We start from the raw sequence: 22,172 nt of genomic DNA on the forward strand, positions 1-22,172 counted from the left end.
GAGATAATATGCATGAATGAGACAACTTCTGCAAATAAGCACATCTTGAAAAATATATCTGCTCATGCAAACAACTTACATTTATCCTGACAAATTTAAGTATTCCACATACAAAACAAAGTGAACAAGATAGGTGCAAAACTAGAACTATGAAATACACAAGTGAGTTGGATTCTTGTTCCCCTCTGAAAAGACTACTTAAGGATTCCTCTGAAAAACCACTGAAAGTATTCTGAATATTATAAAAGATGCATGGAAGATCTGATAATTTTTCACAGGAATTTTCCCAAACTGGATGGCAGCAAAGAGGAGATGAAGAACCCCTTTTCTACTTCACGAACACGAACTATTAACTCGACACATTCAGAAGAACAGATTCTAAAGATTATGTTAGATGGTTTCTTTGAATAAAAGGCCTAACTTTTATTAGTATTTAAATGTAGAACAAAGTTGACCATTAACTATTTTCTGATCTTTCCAACCACAAACACTTGAGAGTTAGGATTCTTGGTGCTTGTTAACACCAAAATTTTAAAATGAAACTGTCCCAATGACCTTAAATCTCATGTGAGTTATATACCAAGCAATGTCCAAAGAAGTATCCCTTTCTTATTGACTAAAAGCAGTCTTTCACTGAGGAAATGATTTTTCAGGCAGACATTTCTGTAAACAAAGGACGCATTACTGTATTTTTTTTTTTTTGCGGTACGCGGGCCTCTCACCGTTGTGGCCTCTCCCGTTGCGGAGCACAGGCTCCGGACGCGCAGGCTCAGCGGCCATGGCTCACGGGCCCAGCCGCTCCGCGGCATGTGGGATCTTCCCGGACCGGGCCACAAACCCGTGTCCCCTGCATCGGCAGACGGACTCCCAACCACTGGGAAGCCCCTGTATTTTTTTTTATTTTTTTTTAATTTAATAATAGTTTGTAATTTTTTCTACTGTTACCTTCTGTATATAGCAAAAATACTGATTTTCTATTTATAATAATGAAAGTTTCCTTTGGAAATGGATTTTCAATTTAAAAAGTAATGTTACAGAAGATTAAGTAACTGATAGATGAGGGATTAAATTATTTGGATACTATCTAAGTCATTAAGTTAATATCCAAATAATTTAAGTATGGGAAACAACAGCCTTCAAAATAAAGGCAAGTTCCTTTACATGCATTCAAGACCATTCTAATTATCCTTCCAGTGTCTTTTCTCACCACTTTCCCTCATCACAAACTTCATGTTCTAGCAATATCCCACACATAACAAACCATCCTTTCTGCCTAAAATGTCTATTCTATTATCCATATTATGACCACCACCACCTCCACAGACCATGCCACACACACACACACACACACACACACACACACACACACACAGACACACTATACCTAACACCCAACTCAACTCCTTACATTAAAGAGGCTCTACACTAAGGTATTATCTTCCTCCGAGAAATTCTCCGTAACCATATCTCCTCAGGCTGTATTATATGTTATTAGAGACTTTGTTTTACTCATCTATATTTCTTTCTCTGGTTCCCAGCATATTCGATAAATAATTTTTGAAAGAATGACTCTTACTTGACTAGTTTGTATCATTTAGCAATGCTAATTACACTCTTTCAACTTTTATCCCTTCGTGAAGGCTCCTTTATAAAGTACTCCCCTGGTACTCCTACTCCTCTGTAAGCATTCCTTTGATTCTCTGTAACTTTGATTCTCAATAGCCTTTGAAAGCACTTCTCTCTTCACCAAAACATGTGACCCATGATAGTATATGGGCCATCCTTCCGGTGCAGTCTCTTTCTTGTTGAACTCACCTATTCAAAGTACTTCAACTACCATCACAAACACAATAGCAGTAGCCAAAGCCTCACTCCTTTACATCTAGTCGCCTACTGGACATTTGCACCTGGATGCTTCATAGGTACCTGTGGTGGGCAGCCTCTAAAATAACCCCCAGTTAATTCTGCCTCCTGGAATTCATGCCCTGTATAGTTCTCCTGGGATAATCTATTATGCAGCGTTAGATAACTGATACAGTACCTTAAACTAAATCTGTCCCTTACTACCTCTGTTTTCTTCTCCATCTTTCATCTTATCAGTCAACCAAACAAAAATAAAACAAAACTGTGCCTCCTCCCTTTTATATCCCACACCTTAGTGAATGGTACCAATACCCATCCAAACACCCAAGCCAGAAAGGCCCTCACTTTCACCAGCTACCCTTCTTATACTACTGGTATTCTTAACATTTTCTTAATAGCTCTATTTGTCTCTTCTCTTTTAAATGTAATGTTACAACTTTAATACTTCATTCTTTTTCATTATTGAAAAAATAATGTTTTTTCATTATATAATAATTTTTTCATTATTGAAAAATAATAATTTTTCAATAATATAATAAAATAAATAATAATAATAAAATAAATAAATAATAAACTAAATAATAATAAAAATAATAATTTTTTCATTATTGAAAAAATAAAGTTTTAGGGGCAGAGATACCTTATTGGTATCTCTGCCCCTAAAACTTCTCAAGACTAATCAAGTCTTCACACTGCCGCCCAAATGATCTTTCTATAACATAATAATGATCGTATTACCCCTCTGATTAAAGACCTTCAGTGGTTTCCCACAATCCAGAGGATAAAACCCGAACTCCTCAGAAGAGCATAAAAATAATATGATGCCTCCTATCACTGCAACTTTACCAACTGTTGTGACGGAAGTCAACCTCCATGCTCTTCTCACACTGAACTACATGCGTTCTTAGAAAAGGTGAGCTATTTCACCTCTGTGCCTTTGTTCATACTGCTGCTTTACCTGAAACGATCTTCCATTCCTCACCTGTCTGATAACTACAACCCATCTTTAAGGATTCAATGGAAGTATTCATCTCTTGTTTCTGATCTGTCCAGAAAGTATTGCTTCTTCTCGAGTCCCACTGCACCCTGTGCAGCTAGCTGGCTGCATGTCTGTCTCCTTCTGTTAGACTAGAAGCTCCTAAAAGGCAGAAAGAGTACCCAATTCAATGCTGATTCTATCTGGCAGTATAGCATAGTGTTAAGAGTGCAGGTTTGGAAGTCAGACAAACTTAAGGTTAAAATCCCAGTTTTGCCACTCACTAGGTATGCTACTTAAACTTTCTGAGCTTCTGTTTCTTCACCTGCAAAATGAAGATTATATAATAAAACCCATTACCTCACAGTGTCATTGTAAGGAATAAGTAAACTATTATGTATAAAATGCTACAGTGCCTACTATATGACTTTTAATGAATAAATGTATTTTTGATGACGAGATTAATGAGTTACTACCTCCTAGGTGGGCAAAGAAAGGGTGAGATAGGTCAAAATAAAAAGTATCATCTCTGAAATCACTTTTGCTAGGCTACTCTAAAGAAAATTGGTAAGTAATACAGGAAGCCTCTTACGTATCTACCATGTGGTCAGAAAATGACAGAGAACGGCAAAAGGACTCAACTGGAAATAAATAAAAGTTTGAGGAAACTAAAAGGTTGAGGAAGAGGAGAGATTCTAGATGGGGTCAGATGGGAGAGATCAGAACCCAGTGATGACAATGAAGGCAAAGAATGCATAGAGAAGGGAATGGGGGGGAGAAGGAGAAGTAGAAGGTAGGAAGTAGAAAAACACAAAAACTTGAAAGTAGAATCTTTCCAAGCAACAACAAGATCTAAGATGTAGTCATATAGATCCTAGGATAAATCACATGAAACTGCAAATATTGAACTATTTTCGACTAAAAAACCAGACTGGTCCATTTTTAAAATAATAAATTGGACCTTTTTTAAATAATAAAATTTGGGGGATTACATATTAATTCCATGTATTCCATTTTACATTCTACCTTTTGCCTTGAGTGCCTGAGACAATGTAGGGCTCCTAAGAAAATTATGGAAAACAAAAAAATTACTTTCCTATTAAAATGTCCTGGATGTTCTCTGGAACACAATTTAGAAATTGCTGCTGTAATTTACATTAAAAGATAAGAGACTAAATAAATAAACTTCTTTGGCTGAACCCTCTCATTTGAATTTTATACTTTCTAGTTGTGTTTGGATTCTAACTTCATAGAGATCATAGTTACCCAAAATTATGTGCAGTAACAAATACAATGAACCAAGAGTCATAAGACCTGGATTTTAAACCTGGTCCCAAATATGTATTAGCTGGGAAATACTGGGCTAGTCAATGAATGTCTCTGAATCTAAGTTTTCTCTCATCTGTAAAACAGGAATAACATCTGTCTTGTGTTGTTGTATGTATTAAATATAATGCCTATAAAGCACCTAGAATTATACTTAACAAATGGAAGCTTATTGTTACTAAATGAGGAAACAACTGTAAAAGTGTAGTAGATGAGAATGTAAATTACTCTAGTATCATACAGACAAAATATATGAAAGTGACAATGATTTGACTTGTTAGATGTGACAAGATTGAAGTGAATCATACTGTTTGTATGATAATAACCTGCTCATTTTTAAATATGGAAAACAAGCATGGGCAAATATTTCTATAATAAATAGATTATTTACGGGCTGTGAATTTGTCATCTACCTCCTCATTATATTTTCCAATGTGACTTTTAACTTCATCAACCCGAAAAGATAACAACATTCTCCAGACGAGTCATATCGATAACAAACTTTGCAAGCTGGATAAGCAAAGATTTCCTTATTGCTAACAGTGTGAGGAAGCAATGCTAGCTAAAATGAGATATGGTAAATATTTATGCAAAATTAACAGAACTTTACCCCACAGGGAGGCTGCAAGCATGGGAAAAAGCAGCTTCCCAGAACTCAGCATAGCGGATGTCTGTAGATCTCCCTAAGGGCTATAAAGTCTCCACATCCATAAGAATGCTTCAAAGGGCACTGCCTTTTTGCATGCAGCCTCTTTGTAAGTCTGAAACCTAGTAAAATTCTCAAATCAGAATTCTCTAGCCTTTCTCTACCTAGAAACAGTACTTATTAAATAATGATTTGGTTTGTGAGCTTCTTTTTTAAACCAACTATCTGCCTATCTCTGTTCTAGATTCTCTAGGGTTACTAAGAAAATGCAAGAAAACAATTCATAGCTAAAAAGAGTTAATAGGTTAAAAAACAACACACTGAAATATCTCTTAAGCAAGTTTTCCAATGTTATGGCATAAAGAGTGGCTAGACTAAAACGATTCATGCCACGGAATTGTCAGTAACAACAATAAAAAAACTCATTTACAAAGAAGAAATGAAGATTAAAAGTAACAATGTATTATGGCACAGAAGATGCATCTAGAGCTAGAATAAAAGGGATATTTCTTTAAGTGGCAGAAAATATAAACTAAAAATGACAAAGAAGAGACGATCACTACTATAACAAGAAATCTTTAAAAAGAAAATATAGTCTCCATTACCACTTAACCAAACATAGATACTTGCTAAGAAAAAACTTAAACCCAATTTGCTTATATCATTTGTTCCACAAAGGCCCAATCACTTACTATTAAAATCATTTATTTGCTGCCTTTTCTTACTCTTACGTACTCAGTATAACAATTTTTTGAGTCACTTCTGTTTTGTGTGCCTATAATAAAAAATAAATAAATAAAACTTGTATTAGATGGGCCTTAAACTTCTTTTATTTATTTATTTGTTTGTTTGTGTTGGGTCTTCGTTGCTGCGCGTGGGCTCTCCCTAGTTGTGGCGAGCGAGGGCTACCCTTCATTGTGGTACGCGGGCTTCTCATTGCAGTGGCTTCTCTTGTTGCGGAGCCTGGGCTCTAGGCACGTGCGCTTCAGTAGTTGTGGAACACGGACTCAGTAGTTGTGGCTCGTGGGCTCTAGAGCACAGGTTCAGTAGTTGTGGCGCATGGGCTTAGATGCTCCGCGGCATGTGGGATCTTCCCGGACCAGGGCTCAAACCCGTGTACCCTTCATTGGCAGGTGGATTCTTAACCACTGCGCCACCAGGAAAGTCCCTTCAACTTCTTAAAAGAACTTTGGAATAGTTATAATGGAAAATGATTTACAAGCAACACATATTCGGCTTCAAAAAGTCCAATGTCTACAGATGTATGTATATATTTTCAAAAAATGAGTAAGAAACGGAAATACAATGTAGCCACTTTTTAGAGGAAATGAGACAAAATCCCTCTGGAAAAGGGAGCAAGTAAATAGGTGATTAAGAGTAAAAAGAATAAAACATAGTTATGAAATTATAATGTAAAGACAACACTTTAATGGTTTTGTTGAAGACAAAATCCACTTTCTGGGTTTCATCCAACTGATTTAAAAGATCCACTGACTGGTCCAGATGAGCCAATCATAGTATAAGCAAACCTGAGACCAGCAGGCCAGAAGAAAGTGGGCATTGGAATCATAATCCCAATTCTTCTGTTTAGAAACAGTGTGACCGCAATTCTTCTGTTTTGAAACTATATGACCTTGAGCAAGTAGTGAAGGTCTCAGAACATCATTTTTCTCTGTTTTAAAATAGGAACAATATTTAACTTACATAGCTGAGAGAAATTTAAAAAGACGATGCACAGAGAGCACCTAGGACAGTGTTCAGCATTTAGTATGTACTCAATAAATATAAAATCCTTTACCACATCCCAAATTTCCTTATAAAACTAAATTTCAGGGCTTCCCTGGTGGCGCAGTGGTTGAGAGTCCGCCTGCCGATGCGGGATTTTAAATGTTCATTTTTCACCTAGTTTCAACTTGCCACCTTTCTAATGTGTAAACTATTAGAGCAACAAGTCATCATGACTTAAGCAGTCTTCCTAATAATCAAACTACTGTAGTTTCCAGGATCTTCCACTGATCAACTCATCACCATACTTATCACTGGATGACAAAGTATAGGCTTAATGGGTTGCTACTACCTTCAAAGAGGTAGCTAATGAGTAGAGAGGTTCTCCTTCAAGTAGTGACTAAAGCAATGCCTCATCAATAAAATGTGATTTCTTCTATGCAAAAAGCAATGGACATCTAAAAGCTTCTTAAATTTCAACCTATTCCATGCCCTTTTCACCTTAGTTTAGATAACTCACCAAAAAACAATTAAATTGAAAAACAGAAACGAAACATAAAAAGATAATATATGATCAAAAGTAACATTAATTTTTTTCTTTAAAAAATAAGATAAATTTAACAATTATGATTTCATACCACTACTTCACCAAAATACACGACTTCCCACCTTAACCTTCAACACTAATCAATGAATATCACTCTTACAGGTAAATTTCTTAATTCTTAAATGTAAATCAGCAGGTAACAAGAACACAAAATAACTCTGCCAACACAGTGACCTACGCAGAGTAGCCATTCAATATTTAACTGAACAAATGAATAAACAAATGAACTGATGTTGTCCAGACAGAACTGGACAAATTCTGAGTGATCTAAAGCAGATTTAAAAGTTGATTGTCCTAATAAGAACCTGCTGTATAAAAAAATAAATTAAATAAAATTCAAAAACAAACAAACAAAAAGAGGTTGATTGTCAATCCTAAAGTCTGACTGATTCTGTAACTAGAGATGTTATTGTTTCACAGTCTGAGTTGAAATAACTGTCTCTTTAGTCTATCCCTCACTTGCAAATGCACCTTAATTCTAAGAACAGCCTATAATTTGAAATATAAGAGAAAGGGAATATTATCACAGCAAGGAAAAAACACCGTCACAGCAGTAGCAGCAGCAAATACATATGAATTAAAAATCATTTTAAATGCATAGATCAAAGTTGTAGGAAAACCTAACTAATTTCTGAGGTTTAAACAATAAGAGCTATTATAACTTACTGAACTCTTTAATGTACTTAAGTACATTCTCGTTTAATCTTCATGACGACGCTAAAGGTAAGTGATATTATTCCAATTTTTACAGATGAGAAAACTAAACTGTTGTTCAGAGACGTAAATTTGCCTAAGGTCTTCCGGCTTGTAAGCAGAACAAGTCTGACGCACCAAAACCCAGGCTCTTTTCTCTACATCATCCTCGTTCATTTCCCTTTTACTACTCCTCCCTTACAAAGGCTAAAAAATTAAAATTTATATATATATATATATATATAATTAAGTGCTACTAGTCTAATGTGTCATTAAAGCCAGTGTTTTCTTATTGACTTTTTGTCTGGATGGTCTGTCCACTGATGTAAGTGGGGTGTTAAAGTTCCCTACAATTATTGTGTTACTGTCGATTTCCCCTTTTATAAATAGCTTTTCCTTTAAAAGCTACTTTTAATCTCTAACGAAGAGAAAATCTCAAAAAGAATTCTGCCAGGGAAGTCAAAATTAATATAATTACTAATATTTATTAATAGATATATTTTACTTAATTCTTTTTTTGGAAACAAATTATACCTTGTATCCTGTTATGCAATAATTGCATGGTAAGAACCTTCTCTCTCTCTTTTTTTTTAACTATTCACATCCATTTACTAACACACCCAATTTACTTTTAATCACTGTCTCAAGAATTCTGATCATGCAGGGCTTCTGGATAAATACACAAGAAGCACAAGTAAACACAAATACATAAGTTACAAGAAACCACAAACCGTTCCCCAAATTACGCAATAAACAAATGCAACTAAAATGCAACCAAAGTGCAAGTATATTATTCTGACAAAGGTACTAACAAACTATTATCTCTGAAAATGAATGTTTTTCAATCATGAGACAACAGAAAAATAATATGAAAAAAAGGCAAATCAAAGAGTTATTCTCCATGGGAAAAAACTGCTTATTATTATTTTTATTAAAAATAGACTGTATTGCCCCAAAGCCAGAATCAATCCAATGCCAAGAAAAAATCAAATTTAAATAAAATTTTATGTGCAAATCAATGATAGCCAATTTTCTACTTCAGTCACTACATGGATTCTGAAATGAGATTAACAATAGAACTTAATTAAAGAAAACGAAAACTACTTGGATACCTAGAAAGACCAATTTAATCTAAGTATTTCTAGGCACAGTGAAAGAAGCCAGTTAAGAAAACATAATTAGATAACACTATACTAAAATAAACTATTTTCTTCATGTTCTATATAATAATTTATTCACTAGCCTGCATAAATCCTCTCTGATCACCTCACTGTCACCTGCCAATCTACAAACTGAAGAAGAGATTATATCTGTTTAATCTGATTCCCACTGTTACATAACTCCCCCTCCCCAAAGTATGTCCTGTGAAACTTAAGATTCTAGATCCGTAATATAATGTCTATTACTCCCATAACCATAGAAATGATAAGTAAACTTACTGTATTACACTATATGCTAGTAAAATCTATGAAGTCTTGAGTCAAAATGGAGGCTTTAAAAAGGCCCTCAGATGAACTAACCTGAGCAGCTGAAAGTGACTTTAATTATTTCTAAACTAAAATGAGACAGACTCACTTCCATACTTTTATATCATCTTAGGGATCTCCTTAAAGATTTGATAGAACCTTTCTCTGCACAGCAAACAGCAGAGGTGAATACAGAATTTTTATAAATGATTCTGATGTTCGTCTCCAGAGTAAATAACATCACTGACTGGGAACTCCCAGAAGACTCAGTGCTATTAAGGGCTGGGATTCCTTTCAATTGGCATCATTCCAACAGAGGCTCAGTGAGAAATGGAACCTCCTGCAAATCAAATCTGTTGCAATGTTATTTTTTTCCAGAGGTTAATTACCTGCTTATACCACACACACACACACACACACACACACACACACACACACACGCACTAAAGTAGAGAAGAGGAGGAATTGGAAAAATAGATGACATTCTGCTGTAAGCCTCCTCCAGAAATACTCAAAATGAAATCAAAACAACTTTCTAGCTGTCAAATCCTAGACATACTTCATGAACATCCTTTCCTACTTGACACCTGTCAGTCCACAGTACCATTACCTCCAACTAAATAGTAAGAATTTACTAAAAGAAGTTACACTTTCATATTTTATCTTTCAGAGATACTCAGTGAAATATTTATGGGTGAAATTATGATATCCAGCAACTGCTTCAAAATAATCCAGTGGAGAAGCAGGGAAAGGAAACAGATGAACCAAGATGGTCCGTACATCGAATGTTATTGATGCTAATGATGAGAACATGGAGGTTTATCATACTATTCTCTGTACTTTTGTATATGCTTGAAATATTCCATTAAAAAAAAACTTTCACATTTAACAAGCATTTATTGATCACCTCCAGTGGCAGACTATATTATTGCTCCTAATTATTCACTCTCCCATTTCCTTCCTTAAGAGGATTATACAGCCTCACTCATTATCATTTGACTTGCAATGCCACCTGTGGGAGGAGTATACATCCGTGGCCCACTGACAATGAGCGTGACCATATGACTGCTTTGGCCAAGGACACGTAAGTGATGTAATGTACACCTTGATTGAGTAGAAGTTTTAAAAGCCATTGTATGTTTGCATGAGCAGTTTTCCTGCTCTTTCCCTCTGCCACAGTAATGGCATATTGGGTTCCAAAAATGCTTCAACCAATCCACAGCAAGATGCAATGTAAGCAAGAAGTAAACCAGTAAGCCACTGATATGTGAAGGTGTTGCTATGGTAGCACAACCTAGCAAAAGCTGATAGATACACCTCCTACAGGCTAGGTACCAAGAATATTAAAATATTCTAAGAATGTTTAGGAAAGTAGACACACACAAAAATGAACTACAGTTATCTTTGAGGGGAGAGTCTGAGAACCAGAGGGTGTATACGAATAGGGCTAAGATCAGAGGGAGACTTTATATAGTATTATATCATATTATCTATCACTTGAATTTTCATGCGTGTGTACGTGTGTGTGTGTGTGTGTGTGTGTGTGTGTGCGTGTGTGTGTGTGACTTGAATAACGTCATCTGGATAGCTGGATAATTTGGGCGATTTTTTTTTCTTCCTTATGCTTTTTAGCATTAAAAGGGAATAAAAATATAGTAAAGCAGATAATAATTGATTAAAAATGAATAAGAACTATCCTCCTACCCTTAAGGAACTCGAAAATTAGTTGCAACTTAGCTTTAAAGAAAACTTCTTTCCATAAAACACTCATTGTTAATTCTTTAAAGTGGCAAAGGCTAACTGGGAAAACAACGTTTTTAAAAATTAGGAGTATAACACATGCAATTCTATCAGTTTGCTCATCCTAAGGTTTCAGCAAAGCAAATACAGGGTTTTGTATATGGGTGGTGCAGCTACCGATCTCAAAGGAAATTCTCTCAATTACATTATTTTAGTATGCCAGTTAAGCTGGTGAAGAAGCTCGCTCTAGGTGTTAAGTTTTGTGAATAAGCCTTAACCACAGACAAGCCTTAACTATAGACAAGGTATCTACTCCACTAAGTTAATCCATGTAGGGTAAAATTATTTTAAAAAGCATTAGAAGAAAAAAGAAAAGGAAAAATTCTAACCATGACTCTTGTGGTGATTAAACAACACTTGAATGGTTACAGAAGTCTCAAGGCCAATAAACTAATGCTTTACTACATGACTATGTTTTTACTTAAATTTGAGCAATAACCTGCAAATATGATTAGGGACATGTCCACACTTTTCATCTTAGGATCTCAAAGCACTTTACAAACATTAATTTAACCCTCATATCGCCTGAGAGTTAAGTATTATACAGCATTATAACCATCTATCCTGCCACTGCAAAATATTTAAATACCCCTTCAGCAGTACTTGCCCTGAGGAGGTCTTGCCCAAACAGCCAATAAGACAGGAAGTAAGCTGACAGTGCATGGCATGTGCCACCAACAATCTCTGAAAAGATCAGACCCTTACCCACAAGAACCACTTCCCCTGAGTAAACCACAGAGACTGTACAGGACAACCACAACAGATCAGCTTGTGTCTGGAACACAGGCAGAGTTTTCCATCTAAAATCTATGGAAGGATATGTCTAAGCACCTTCACAAGGTATCTTATATGTATTTAAGTATATATGTATATTTGGGGGACTTGTTACTCTTCTGGACAAGACATAGCCACCTTCTGCCTTGTATGATCAATTTCACATATAAGTTATTCAGATGCTGAGAAGTCTCCAGTTTTGCAACAATAGAATAATCTACATTTTCTGAATCCACAGAAGACCTGCAAAATCCTCCTTAAGCTCAAGTGTGTGAACCTAAGATCAGCATTTAAATGTAATATTTAACCGAAACTGTAGTCTCAGAGCAATACCTTTAAATGCCTACAATAGGCAACAAAAGACAAAGCAGTGTGACAAGTGGCTAAGAGTAAACGTTAACTAAACCAGGTTTTCTTACGTATTTCCAACTTCTTCATGAATTGTTACTCAGAGTCCCACGACAAGAAATCTACTTTTTCACTGCCATTATTAGATTTGCTTCTCTCTCAACACTGGGAAGCCACCCAGGCCTATCATGTGACTGTGATCTCAAAAACCAGGATTCAGCACTTGAATTAGTAAGAGATCCTGTTTTGGTATGAATCTAAACTGTCAGCTGCATTGGTGCATGTTAATTTAGTACGGAAAATTTAGTATATTTCTCCTTTTACTGAAAGTCACTAATGCATTCTTATGCAATTTAGGTAGGGCCTCTGACCTTTGGCACCATCATGAATTACCTCTGCAAAATCAAAAAGCTGAAAATTATTCTTGGTACTAGCTTCATAGGTTTGTCTTGGAGTTAGAAACTCTCTTATAAACTTCTTTCTTATAAGGCTATCTTGGTACTCTAGATATCCTAAGTAGAGAAAGTAAAATGCCCTAGATCTGGCCTGTTTCCAAAATTCTAAAGTTTGAGGAAACAAAATCACTAGCAAAACACAAAAGAACAAAGACATCTATTTAAATAATTTTAAACTAAGTATCAACGATAAAGGTCTACTAATACAACATTCAAAAGCTTTATAATCTTACATATATATATCTTATAATAATTTAAGTACCCACTTTTCCCTTCTGTTACTTATCATTAATAACAATTCTTGTAAATACAGTAAGAAACTAAAACATTATTTCAACATTAATAACAGTATATCTTACTCGAAAAATAGTGCTAAGCATTGAAAGTCTATTTCTTTTCACCAATATGTAGAAATAACAAGAAAAAATAAAGTAAAACCACACACGCACAAACAATGGAAAAAATGACACACAATTTAAGATAAGACTGAAAAACCACCGCAAAAAAAAAAAAAAGAAAGAAATAACAACTTACAGATGTATCTCACCATATGGTAACAGAGATTTTACTTTAAAGCTACAATCACATCTCTTCACTTACTTCTAAGTTCAGAGATGTTTCATCTTCATTTTTGATTAATTTTCAACCAAGGATGGCTTATCATTTGCTACACTTTTGACATATAACTGATAACACTGGTTACATTAGGGGCACTCATATTGGAAAGGATCACTTCGTAAACAAGGCTTTTTATAACATGAGTAATTGCTTAATTAGTCGATTTGCTAATTATGCTGTTTATATAAACCTGTTTGTTTTTTTTTTTTTTCGATGGTGACATCTCCCGCATCCATTCTAAAAACTATCTAAAGTAAAACTGAGTTAAAATGATCCTGAGAATCTCTTTACTCATAATTTTGGGCTATGCCGGGAGAAAACTGAAGACCCCTGTATTACAGTAAAACTAAACTGGAACTTGCTGTTCTAGCATATGGGTAAACATAAAATATAGAATATCATACTTTGCAGTAGGACAGCGCCAAAAGAAAAAAATCACTTTGCACTAGAAGAGCAGTTGGAGAAAAGTTAACAGAATATTAAGAGGAACAGGTTAATTTTAGACACGAATCAACAGAACATACAACTTGGCTAAGCAAAGAATAAGGGTGGGGGAAGGAAAGGGTGGTGGATAACCGTCTGAACCATTCACAGTCACATAAACATAAAATGGGAGGAGATCATTATTTAGCCTGGTAGAGCAAGTATATACAAGTAACAGGACAACTTAAAAGAAAAGTCTGTGCTAAAGATCAGGAAAAACTTCCTGACTACAAGATCTATCAGATTGTTGTTCAGTCTCCTGAGGAAGTGACGAGAGCTTTATCCTCTAGAGATACTTAAAATTAGAATGTATAAGGTACTAGAAAGCATCCTGTAACCGAAAAATCCAACTCTGATTTAGTCAGCTTGGAAAGTTACAAGAGAAGTAGAACAGAAAAAATATACATATAAAGACAATAATTTAAAGTGAAAAGTGGGGGACTTGAGAGCCAGAAAATGTAGGTCATATCTTGGGTCGATCCTTTCCAGTTTTATAATCTTGACCTAAGTGCTATGAGTTGCCTAAAGTGTAAGTGATGATCTGCCTCACGCTGAGCTGAAGAACTACCCTACTGTTGGATATCAATACATACATCAGGGTATTTCACACCAAAGGAAACAAACTATTTATAATTTTGCTGATTTTAAAAGTTCAGTTCAAATACCACTATTCTGAAGACCCTTAATTATTAAAAGGAAAAGGAGCATGTCTTCAAATGAAGCTTTAATACATCATCCAAACCAAGTTTTAATGGTTGAGACTTAATGAAGTTAAGCTCCCTGTTTGTGAAAATGTGGCATGGTCAATTTCTAGGAGATAAGCAATTATATGGTAAGAAACATTTTTAGTAACTTTGTTAGACAACCATGATGTAAAAGTGCTTCTCCAATTACCTCTGGAAAACCATTAATATATTCTGCTGCTTCTATAACCCGTATCAGTATGGTAGGCAATTCATACCCATTTCTAGACAGCTTTCAGAAGAGGCAATCACATTTTGTTTACTCAAAGATTTTCCAACTGTTTTCCCTAGAATCACAATGCTCCACAGAAAAATATGTAAAATCCACCATTTATGGGTTTCATCCATGTATGCCTCAAATATCATTTCCTAAATTGAAATTTTAAAAAAGTCGTACATGTTAACTCAATGTCATATGCTACATTTTAACAACTGGAAGCCACTAATGTGTTAAGAGGTATTACCAGGTTAACATATTTTTGTAATGATTCAAATAAAGCTTCTCTTGTCATCTCACTGAATACATATGAACATCTTTTAAATGTGCCATTTATCTGTAAGACTATAGCTCTGTACTTTTAAAAAAATTTACTTCGGACTGTACATGTTGACTCATGTAAAAGTGTACAAGTGAATGTACTACTGCATACCTGTATGAATCAGGATTTTAAACTGAACAACTAGAAGAAAAGACAGAATGAAATTGAATACGAAGCTAGCACTGTGATCCCGGTCCCCACTTTCAATTTGGTATTTATCAAATGACTGATTTTGTAAGTGAATGTGACAAATAATCTCACCTTGCAGATGACTCAAGCAGCCTTGAAGATAGCACACATACAGAATTTTGTTTTGTTTTGCTTTTTAACCAAAAGCATTCTTATATGGCAGTGTTGGCAGAAAAAGTATCATGAATGAAAACGCTAATTACTGGGTAAATGCATATAAAGCCACAGGTTTCCAGACTCACTTTAAAAACTTGCTTCAAAAAAAAAACAAAAAACACAAAGAACAAAAAATCTGCTTCAGTTAAACAAGCTTAAAGCTGACCTTACAGTGCAAAAAAAAAAAAAAAAAAGCCAATATATTTAAAACCTTTATCTATAAATCAAAAACAACAAAATCCACAAGTCCTAGACAAAAGTTCATTTACTTCAACAAAGACCTTTATAACAAAATCCCACCTGTATTGTCCCTGAAAACTCATTGTTCTAGAAGATAGCCTGAAATAATTTACTCAGTCCATTGAAAAAGCATTCTCTCCTCGCATCCCTCAGAAGAAATTCCAATTGCCACACAACCCCTAAACTCTCAGGGAGACACAAGCATCTAGGAGGATCAGAAACAATTAGGATATATTTTAGGACTGAATGCAGCAATCAATGTAAACCGAACAGCAGCAATCAGATATTTCTACCACTTTTAAAGTGCTGGTTCTAAAAATTGAAAAACATAGTCTCCAGGTCTCAAAGAAGTTACAGAGCAAGACACTGGATGGTATTCAAAAGCTGGTTAGATTTTATTTTTTTTAACAGTTCAGATACACTACATAAAAACAGTAGCTACCCTGAACACACAGTTTGAGTTTTAAATTGATAACTACGCCTTTAAAAGGGGGGCTGGAGAGCCTGAGGAGTAGAGGATGAAGAGGAAAAAAATGGTAGTAAACGAATGTGTTAATTTCACTGCAAAATAATAACAGGATATAACAGAGTTCTGAGTATCCAAAGTAACCAATCAGAGCCTAAACATAGCTGAATTCCATCCCAGCCCCAGCACGTCCCTAACACAAGAATAAAACCCTTCTTATCTTGTTCAGCCATGTGTCGCCTGGCACAAACTGCAAAACAGAACAACGCCCAAAACCAGCTAGTCTGATTTCAACTGAGGACAGACAGACTCTGTAGTCAGAAGCACCACAATGAAAGAACTCTAACTCACACAGCTGGCCTGGTGGGTCAGCACACTCTACAAAACAAAGCCACACCACACACAGTACTTCAAACTTGAAAGGACCTTTAAAAAGGCACTGTTAATTTGCCAATAGCTCTAGAATCAGCAAAATATACCTACAGGTCACTGGAGTCAGACAATGTGAAAAGAGGATGAGGTAGGTAAGGCTGAGAAGAAGCTAGGAACTAGTCTACACTCATAACTTTATTAAGGCATCCTGGCACAGAAATAACACTAAACCAGTACTTCCAGATTTAACCCCTACCTATGTTCAAATCAGGGACAGCTACTCTCCTAAGAGCCAATGGATGCTTGATATTTACAGAATAAGATACGTTTAAAGAAAAAGCAATGGTCACATAAGAATAAATCTTGTGTGTGGTGGGGGGAACTAGTAGTAAATTCCAAAGAAACACAAATCTATACTGTCTCAGCAATGCACATTAAATTAGGTGGCTTTTAAAGTCTTTCTTCTTTTAAAGAATATGTGAAATCAGGCAGCACCTGAACTCATCCAAGAATATTAATACCCAAACCAATTTGCAGATTCATCTTAGAATATTCATCTCGTAATCCTTTGTGCCTAGCACAGTGCCTGGCAAAAAACAGGCATTAATTAATTTCATGCTTATTGTACATTTTTATCTCATCTAAGTTACAGAAAATACAAATCCCAAGATTTTATTTCCAAGATAATGGAAAGAGGAAGAAAATCTCTGAGAAGCAAAGAAGAAACGTCATTACTTGGGGGCTTTTAGGTGATTTTCATGCGGAATGAGCTACTGACCCCTAGGTTCTGCTTCTACAAAATTAAACACCCCTACTATTGCAATGAAAACTACCAACACCACATTAGTTCCTAATAAGACTTGTCTGCAGGGTCAACAGAGAAGGCAAGAATTGAATGAACAAGGAAAACAATTACCCACACACCCATGAAAGTGATTTCTCAGAGGCAAAAAACACCCTGAAAGGAAAAGAAATGGGAATAACTAGAAGAAATCAAGATAAGCATTGTTGCTACTCGTATTAAATGTACTCTGAGAAGCTGAAAATTAAACACAGTAAAAAAAATACACAAACAAAGAATAAATAGTTTAAATATTTAATGGAATCTCTTAGGTGAACATTCACGTGATACTGAAAAGCATCAACAGGAACAGGAAATTCTGTTTCTGGAGTAGCTGTTATGGTATGACAATGGAATTTGGCCCTTTTAAAATCAACAAATGAGTCTTACAATTGGGTGAAACTCTCTTATTAGGAAATTCAACTACTTTCTGCTGGAGTACTACTGTTGTACTTCTCATCAAAGTGCTTTCTTTGGGCCCTTACTTCAGTTATTTGATCTTTTTTTTTTTTTAATGATGTAATAGTTTGAAGGTTGACCAAAAAAAAAATAAAATAAAAGCTGACTGAAACTTGGGACCTGGATACAATGTCATAATTAAACTGATAAATAAAATATAGTAAAGGAATATGCTTTTATCACTTAACCTAATATTCCAAAGAATAACTCTTAAGAGTAAGGGAACTCCACTGAAACCACAAATGGTTTAAGCTCAATTCACCAACCACCACCAAGCAACACAGTTAAGTACTATAAAGGACTCACCCAACTCAACAAATCCACCTGCCAGCTTCTACTACATAATTCGCTTAGGCTTTACACCCCTTAAATGCAAATGTTTCTGGAATATGAAATCCTAAAAATGCAATAATTAAGATCAAGCCCCATGATGTTCCCGAGCCCTTTTTCAGTTCCTTGATACTGTTCCCACCAGGAACCTGTGATTTACTAGTACTTCCAACATTCTGGAAAACTATTAGATAATAAACACTGTGCAAGTCAATGCTTCAAGGACATCAAATTCATAAATCATGCGGCAGTCTCAGAGTGAAGTTCACAAACAGAAAGTCCTAAAATGCAACAGCCTCTAGAGAACTACAGGACAGGAGTAAAACTGACGATGCACCAATACCCCAGCCGACATCGGGCACTGACCTTCACCCAAAATGACCTTCCTCTCTCTGGTTCCAAGATCAGTACAGAATCCTAATGCACACTAAGGGCAGAAAAACACAATCGTGGCTTTACCTACCCCTCCTCCGAGAATCTGGAGAAAAGTTTCTCTCCAGAAAAAACAAAACAAAACTACGTTTCCAAATTCAATCAACCGGGTAACTTGGCAGCAACGCCAGACTAATTGCAGAGCTCGGAAATAACCCTCTGTCCGCTGCCTGTCAACTTCACTCGGCAAAGGCAATCAGCAATCACTGACCCTCCTGCTAGGTCGGGCCCCATCCTGGGAGGCTAAGCGCAGGGGGAGCTTCATACCAACCTGTCGGTGATAGTAGACTGTGTGCCACTCATTGGGGCCCTTTGGCGAGAGGTCCTCCTTTTATCCAACTTGCATTTTACAGTAACACCTCCACCCCACCCCCAGCGCTCTGGGATCAGGCCCGACTCCGTAGGGGACACAAGAGTCCAACTCAAAACTCCATTCAGTCATCTAGAACGTCCGACTGGAAGTGGTCAAGGAAAGGGGATGTGGGTGGGAGCGAGGCAAGTTATCTCCCAAATCAAGCCGAGCAAGTCCGCCAGCAGGCGAGTTCTAGAGCTAAGGAGCGATCCTCCTCGGGAAGGCACCGGAGAAAACTTTGTCACGGAGGGAAGTCGGCGAGCCTCGGGGAAGGCGGCCCGGGAGTCCCTCCGGGGCCGGGGTGGGATCGGCTCGGGGCTGGATGTCGGCTCCTCCTCGCGGCCTTGGGGGCCTGAAAGTCTCCGCGCCGGGCCGGGCCCGCTGGGCTCCGCTGTCTATCTGGGGCTGCCGGCCGCTCTTGGCCGCATTCTCGGCCGCGTCTCGGGCCGCCCCGCGCCAGGCGCGCGCGGCTCCATGGCCCCGGACCGGGGGACACCGCTCGTTCTCCTCGCTGACCCCACCAGGCTCCGGGCGCCGGGACAAGCGCGGGTGCTGCCGGTCAAGGGGGGGTCCCGCAGCCGGAGGTGACAGGAACCTGGTCTCTCAGCGTCGCGGGCTGCTACCCATCCCTCGGAGGCCCGGGCTCTTCCGCGGTCTGCACAGACGGCGGCAGCGGCTCCTCCCCGACGCGCCGGTAGGCGGCGGTTCCCGCGAGGGGCGGGAGGTTCCCGTCCGACCCGGCCTGGAAGCACCAGCGCCGGAGGCCGGCGGCGACTCGGAGCGCAGGACCGGCTCGCCGGGTTCTGGGGCCCTCGCGGGAGCGCGCGCGGCAAGCAGAAGAGGCCGCCAGCGGTGGGGGCCGCGCGACAATCGCAGGCGCGCGCACGGGTTCCGGTTCCGGTTCTGACTTCCCGGCCCCGGCCGCATCCAGCGCGAGCTCTCTCTTCCCCTCCCCCGTCCACTTTTTTGGCCTCCTCCCCTCTGACTTCGGGAAGCCGTCTCACCGGGATCCCTCCGCGGCGCGCCGAGCCGCCCGCGCGACCCGCGCTCGCTGTCCCGCGTACCGCCCTCCGCTCGCCGACCGCGGGTGTGCGCCGCCCCCGCGCGGACGCCTCCGCCGCAGTCTTGTTGGAGGGAGCGAAAAAGTAGTTCTGCGGGGCGGAGGGAGGTGGGTTCCGTCTGGCTCTGGGAGTTCCACCCGCCAACCCACCGTTGTCCCCAGGTCCCCGGGAATGTCGGAGATCTGTACTTTGGGGCGTAGTTTGCACCAACTCGGCTTTCGCCTGAGACCGCCAAAGAGCACGCCCCCAATCCCAAGGAGTTGTGGATAAGAGGCTTTTTGGAAATTACCCACCCCCTTGTCCTCGAAACTTGTATTCTTTAAGGGAGCATACTTGTTTTCCTTTTCCGATAACACGCACAGACTGCTTTTGGCCGATGGAAGCGAACTCAGATCCGGGTTGCCGGACTCCACTCCTCTCTTGTGAAACAAACCCCAGCAAAGAGTGGTTTTGGCCTTGCACGCTCACCTGGGGCACCTGCTGGCCACATCCCAGGGCAGGGGCCGCCGCGCACCAGTCTTGGCTGCACGCAGAGTGTTAGAGGATGGAGGTGTATAGGGCTGGGGAATTGGAGCCAGGATTTCTTCGTATAATGTTGCTTTTAGGCTGCTTCTGCCTTGGCAAAATGATATGTATTATTTGCCAAATTGAGCAAGCATGGTGCTTTCCACAGCGACTTAACAAGCTTGTTGTGGAAAGAAATGGGAGCAGAAAATAAAATATATTTATCCAGTAAATAGCATTACAGTTCTCTTTGAAGAGTTCCCCAATAATATTTTTTTTCCTGCTGGTTAGATAGATTTAGATAACTGTCCAGTTTTGATTGCATAATTCAGGATTACAGCGATTCAAGTACCATGTATAATGTATTTCTTCAATTCCGCCTGCAAACATCTGAAGTGGCTGTCTCTTTATCCAACTATTTTCAGACTTTTGAGTTCAAACCTGTATTGATGGGTAAGGGTCTTTAGCCTCTTTGTGGAAATCAAGTGGCAAAGCAAATCTAACAAACAGTGGACGTGGAGAGGGGAAACAATTACTTCTTAACAATGCTGTTTCTAAAAGTCAATCCGCAACAGTGCATAAAAGGATCATTATCCCTGAATAGATGCATGAGCTAAGGCTGACGTTAGAACGGGTAAAAAAAAGAAAAAGATAAACAGAGGCCAAAGATGACTCTTTATTGCTTGATTTTTTTTTTTAAGTTCAGCACACAGCCAGCTAATTTTGTAATGTTTATTTTGGGAAAGAATAGAAGCCGATTAGGGTTCCAAGCCACTTTCCTAATGATCCAACCAGGACACATTGCCACCTGCTGGTGTACCCTAGCATGATAATTCTATCTTGAAAACTCGTAATTGCACATTTTCTATATGTAACTGGAAAGAGCTCCATCAATCTATAAAAAATGACCAAAATGCAAACCTTATCCCCAAACGTTTGTCTTTCTTAGACATACTAAATATCTTTTTGGCCCTATTCTAATAATTTTATAGTGTGGGTATCAAATTAATTGGACCCAATGACTCATCAAATCATGCATTTTAAAAATGAGTTCCCCTCTTCTCTTCAAGAATGCCTCACTATACGAACTTCAGGAATAAAACAAACTGGGAAAGTTTCCTAATTCACCTTCTCTTCCTTGCATACAAAACCTCTTGGCAGGCTGCTTTCAAGATCTTTCCAAACTTAAACAGACCCAAAGTTCTAGCTGTGAGCAAAGAGGGCATTTGCTGTGGGAAAGCTTCAGAAGATGGTAAGCAAAGGATTTAATTAAGTCAGTGGTTATTCACTCCAGAGCTATTTTTTTTTAATGATGAAAATCTCTATATTCAGGCACAAAGCTCTAATGGTAAAAAATGTCCCTGAAAGCTTCTTTACAGCCGTTGATAGCTCTAGACTGTTTTAAGTCTGTGTATAGAATACCTTCAGAAGAGTCACACCAATTTAAGCAGAACACACGCCCCAGGGACATTAGTCCTTTACCTAGAAAAATGACATTGGTGACACCATCCACTGTGCATGCTCTTTGAGAACGTTTTCCAGTGGGGGGTAATTCTAAACTACATCCTCATGCTTTCATCCATTCTTTCCACCTGCATATTGAGCACCTACTATGTGTCTAACACTGTTCCAGGCATGGGAAGCAGAGTCCGAGGACAGCCGAAGGGCCTGTCTTTGTGGACCCAACTGGACATCATCATTCTGAAGG

General features: G+C 38.2%; 1 protein-coding gene across 5 annotated transcripts in view; it reads right to left on the reverse strand.

The window, feature by feature from the left end:
• ARHGEF12 (Rho guanine nucleotide exchange factor 12) overlaps positions 1 to 18,937 on the reverse strand; it is a 142,412-nt gene extending 123,475 nt beyond the window's left edge. For all 5 annotated transcript variants that reach the window (XM_024761922.1, XM_024761919.1, XM_024761923.1 and 2 more), the window contains exon 1: positions 18,819 to 18,937. In XM_024761922.1, the coding sequence (XP_024617690.1) occupies positions 18,819 to 18,850 (32 nt within the window). In that variant the 5' untranslated portion in view covers positions 18,851 to 18,937. The remainder of the gene's footprint in view (positions 1 to 18,818) is intronic.
• Between the last annotated feature and the right edge of the window lie 3,235 nt (positions 18,938 to 22,172).

This window comes from Neophocaena asiaeorientalis, unplaced genomic scaffold (assembly GCF_003031525.2).
Source record: "Neophocaena asiaeorientalis asiaeorientalis breed wild unplaced genomic scaffold, Neophocaena_asiaeorientalis_V1.1 scaffold737, whole genome shotgun sequence".
In the NCBI taxonomy this organism is placed as follows: domain Eukaryota; kingdom Metazoa; phylum Chordata; class Mammalia; order Artiodactyla; family Phocoenidae; genus Neophocaena; species Neophocaena asiaeorientalis.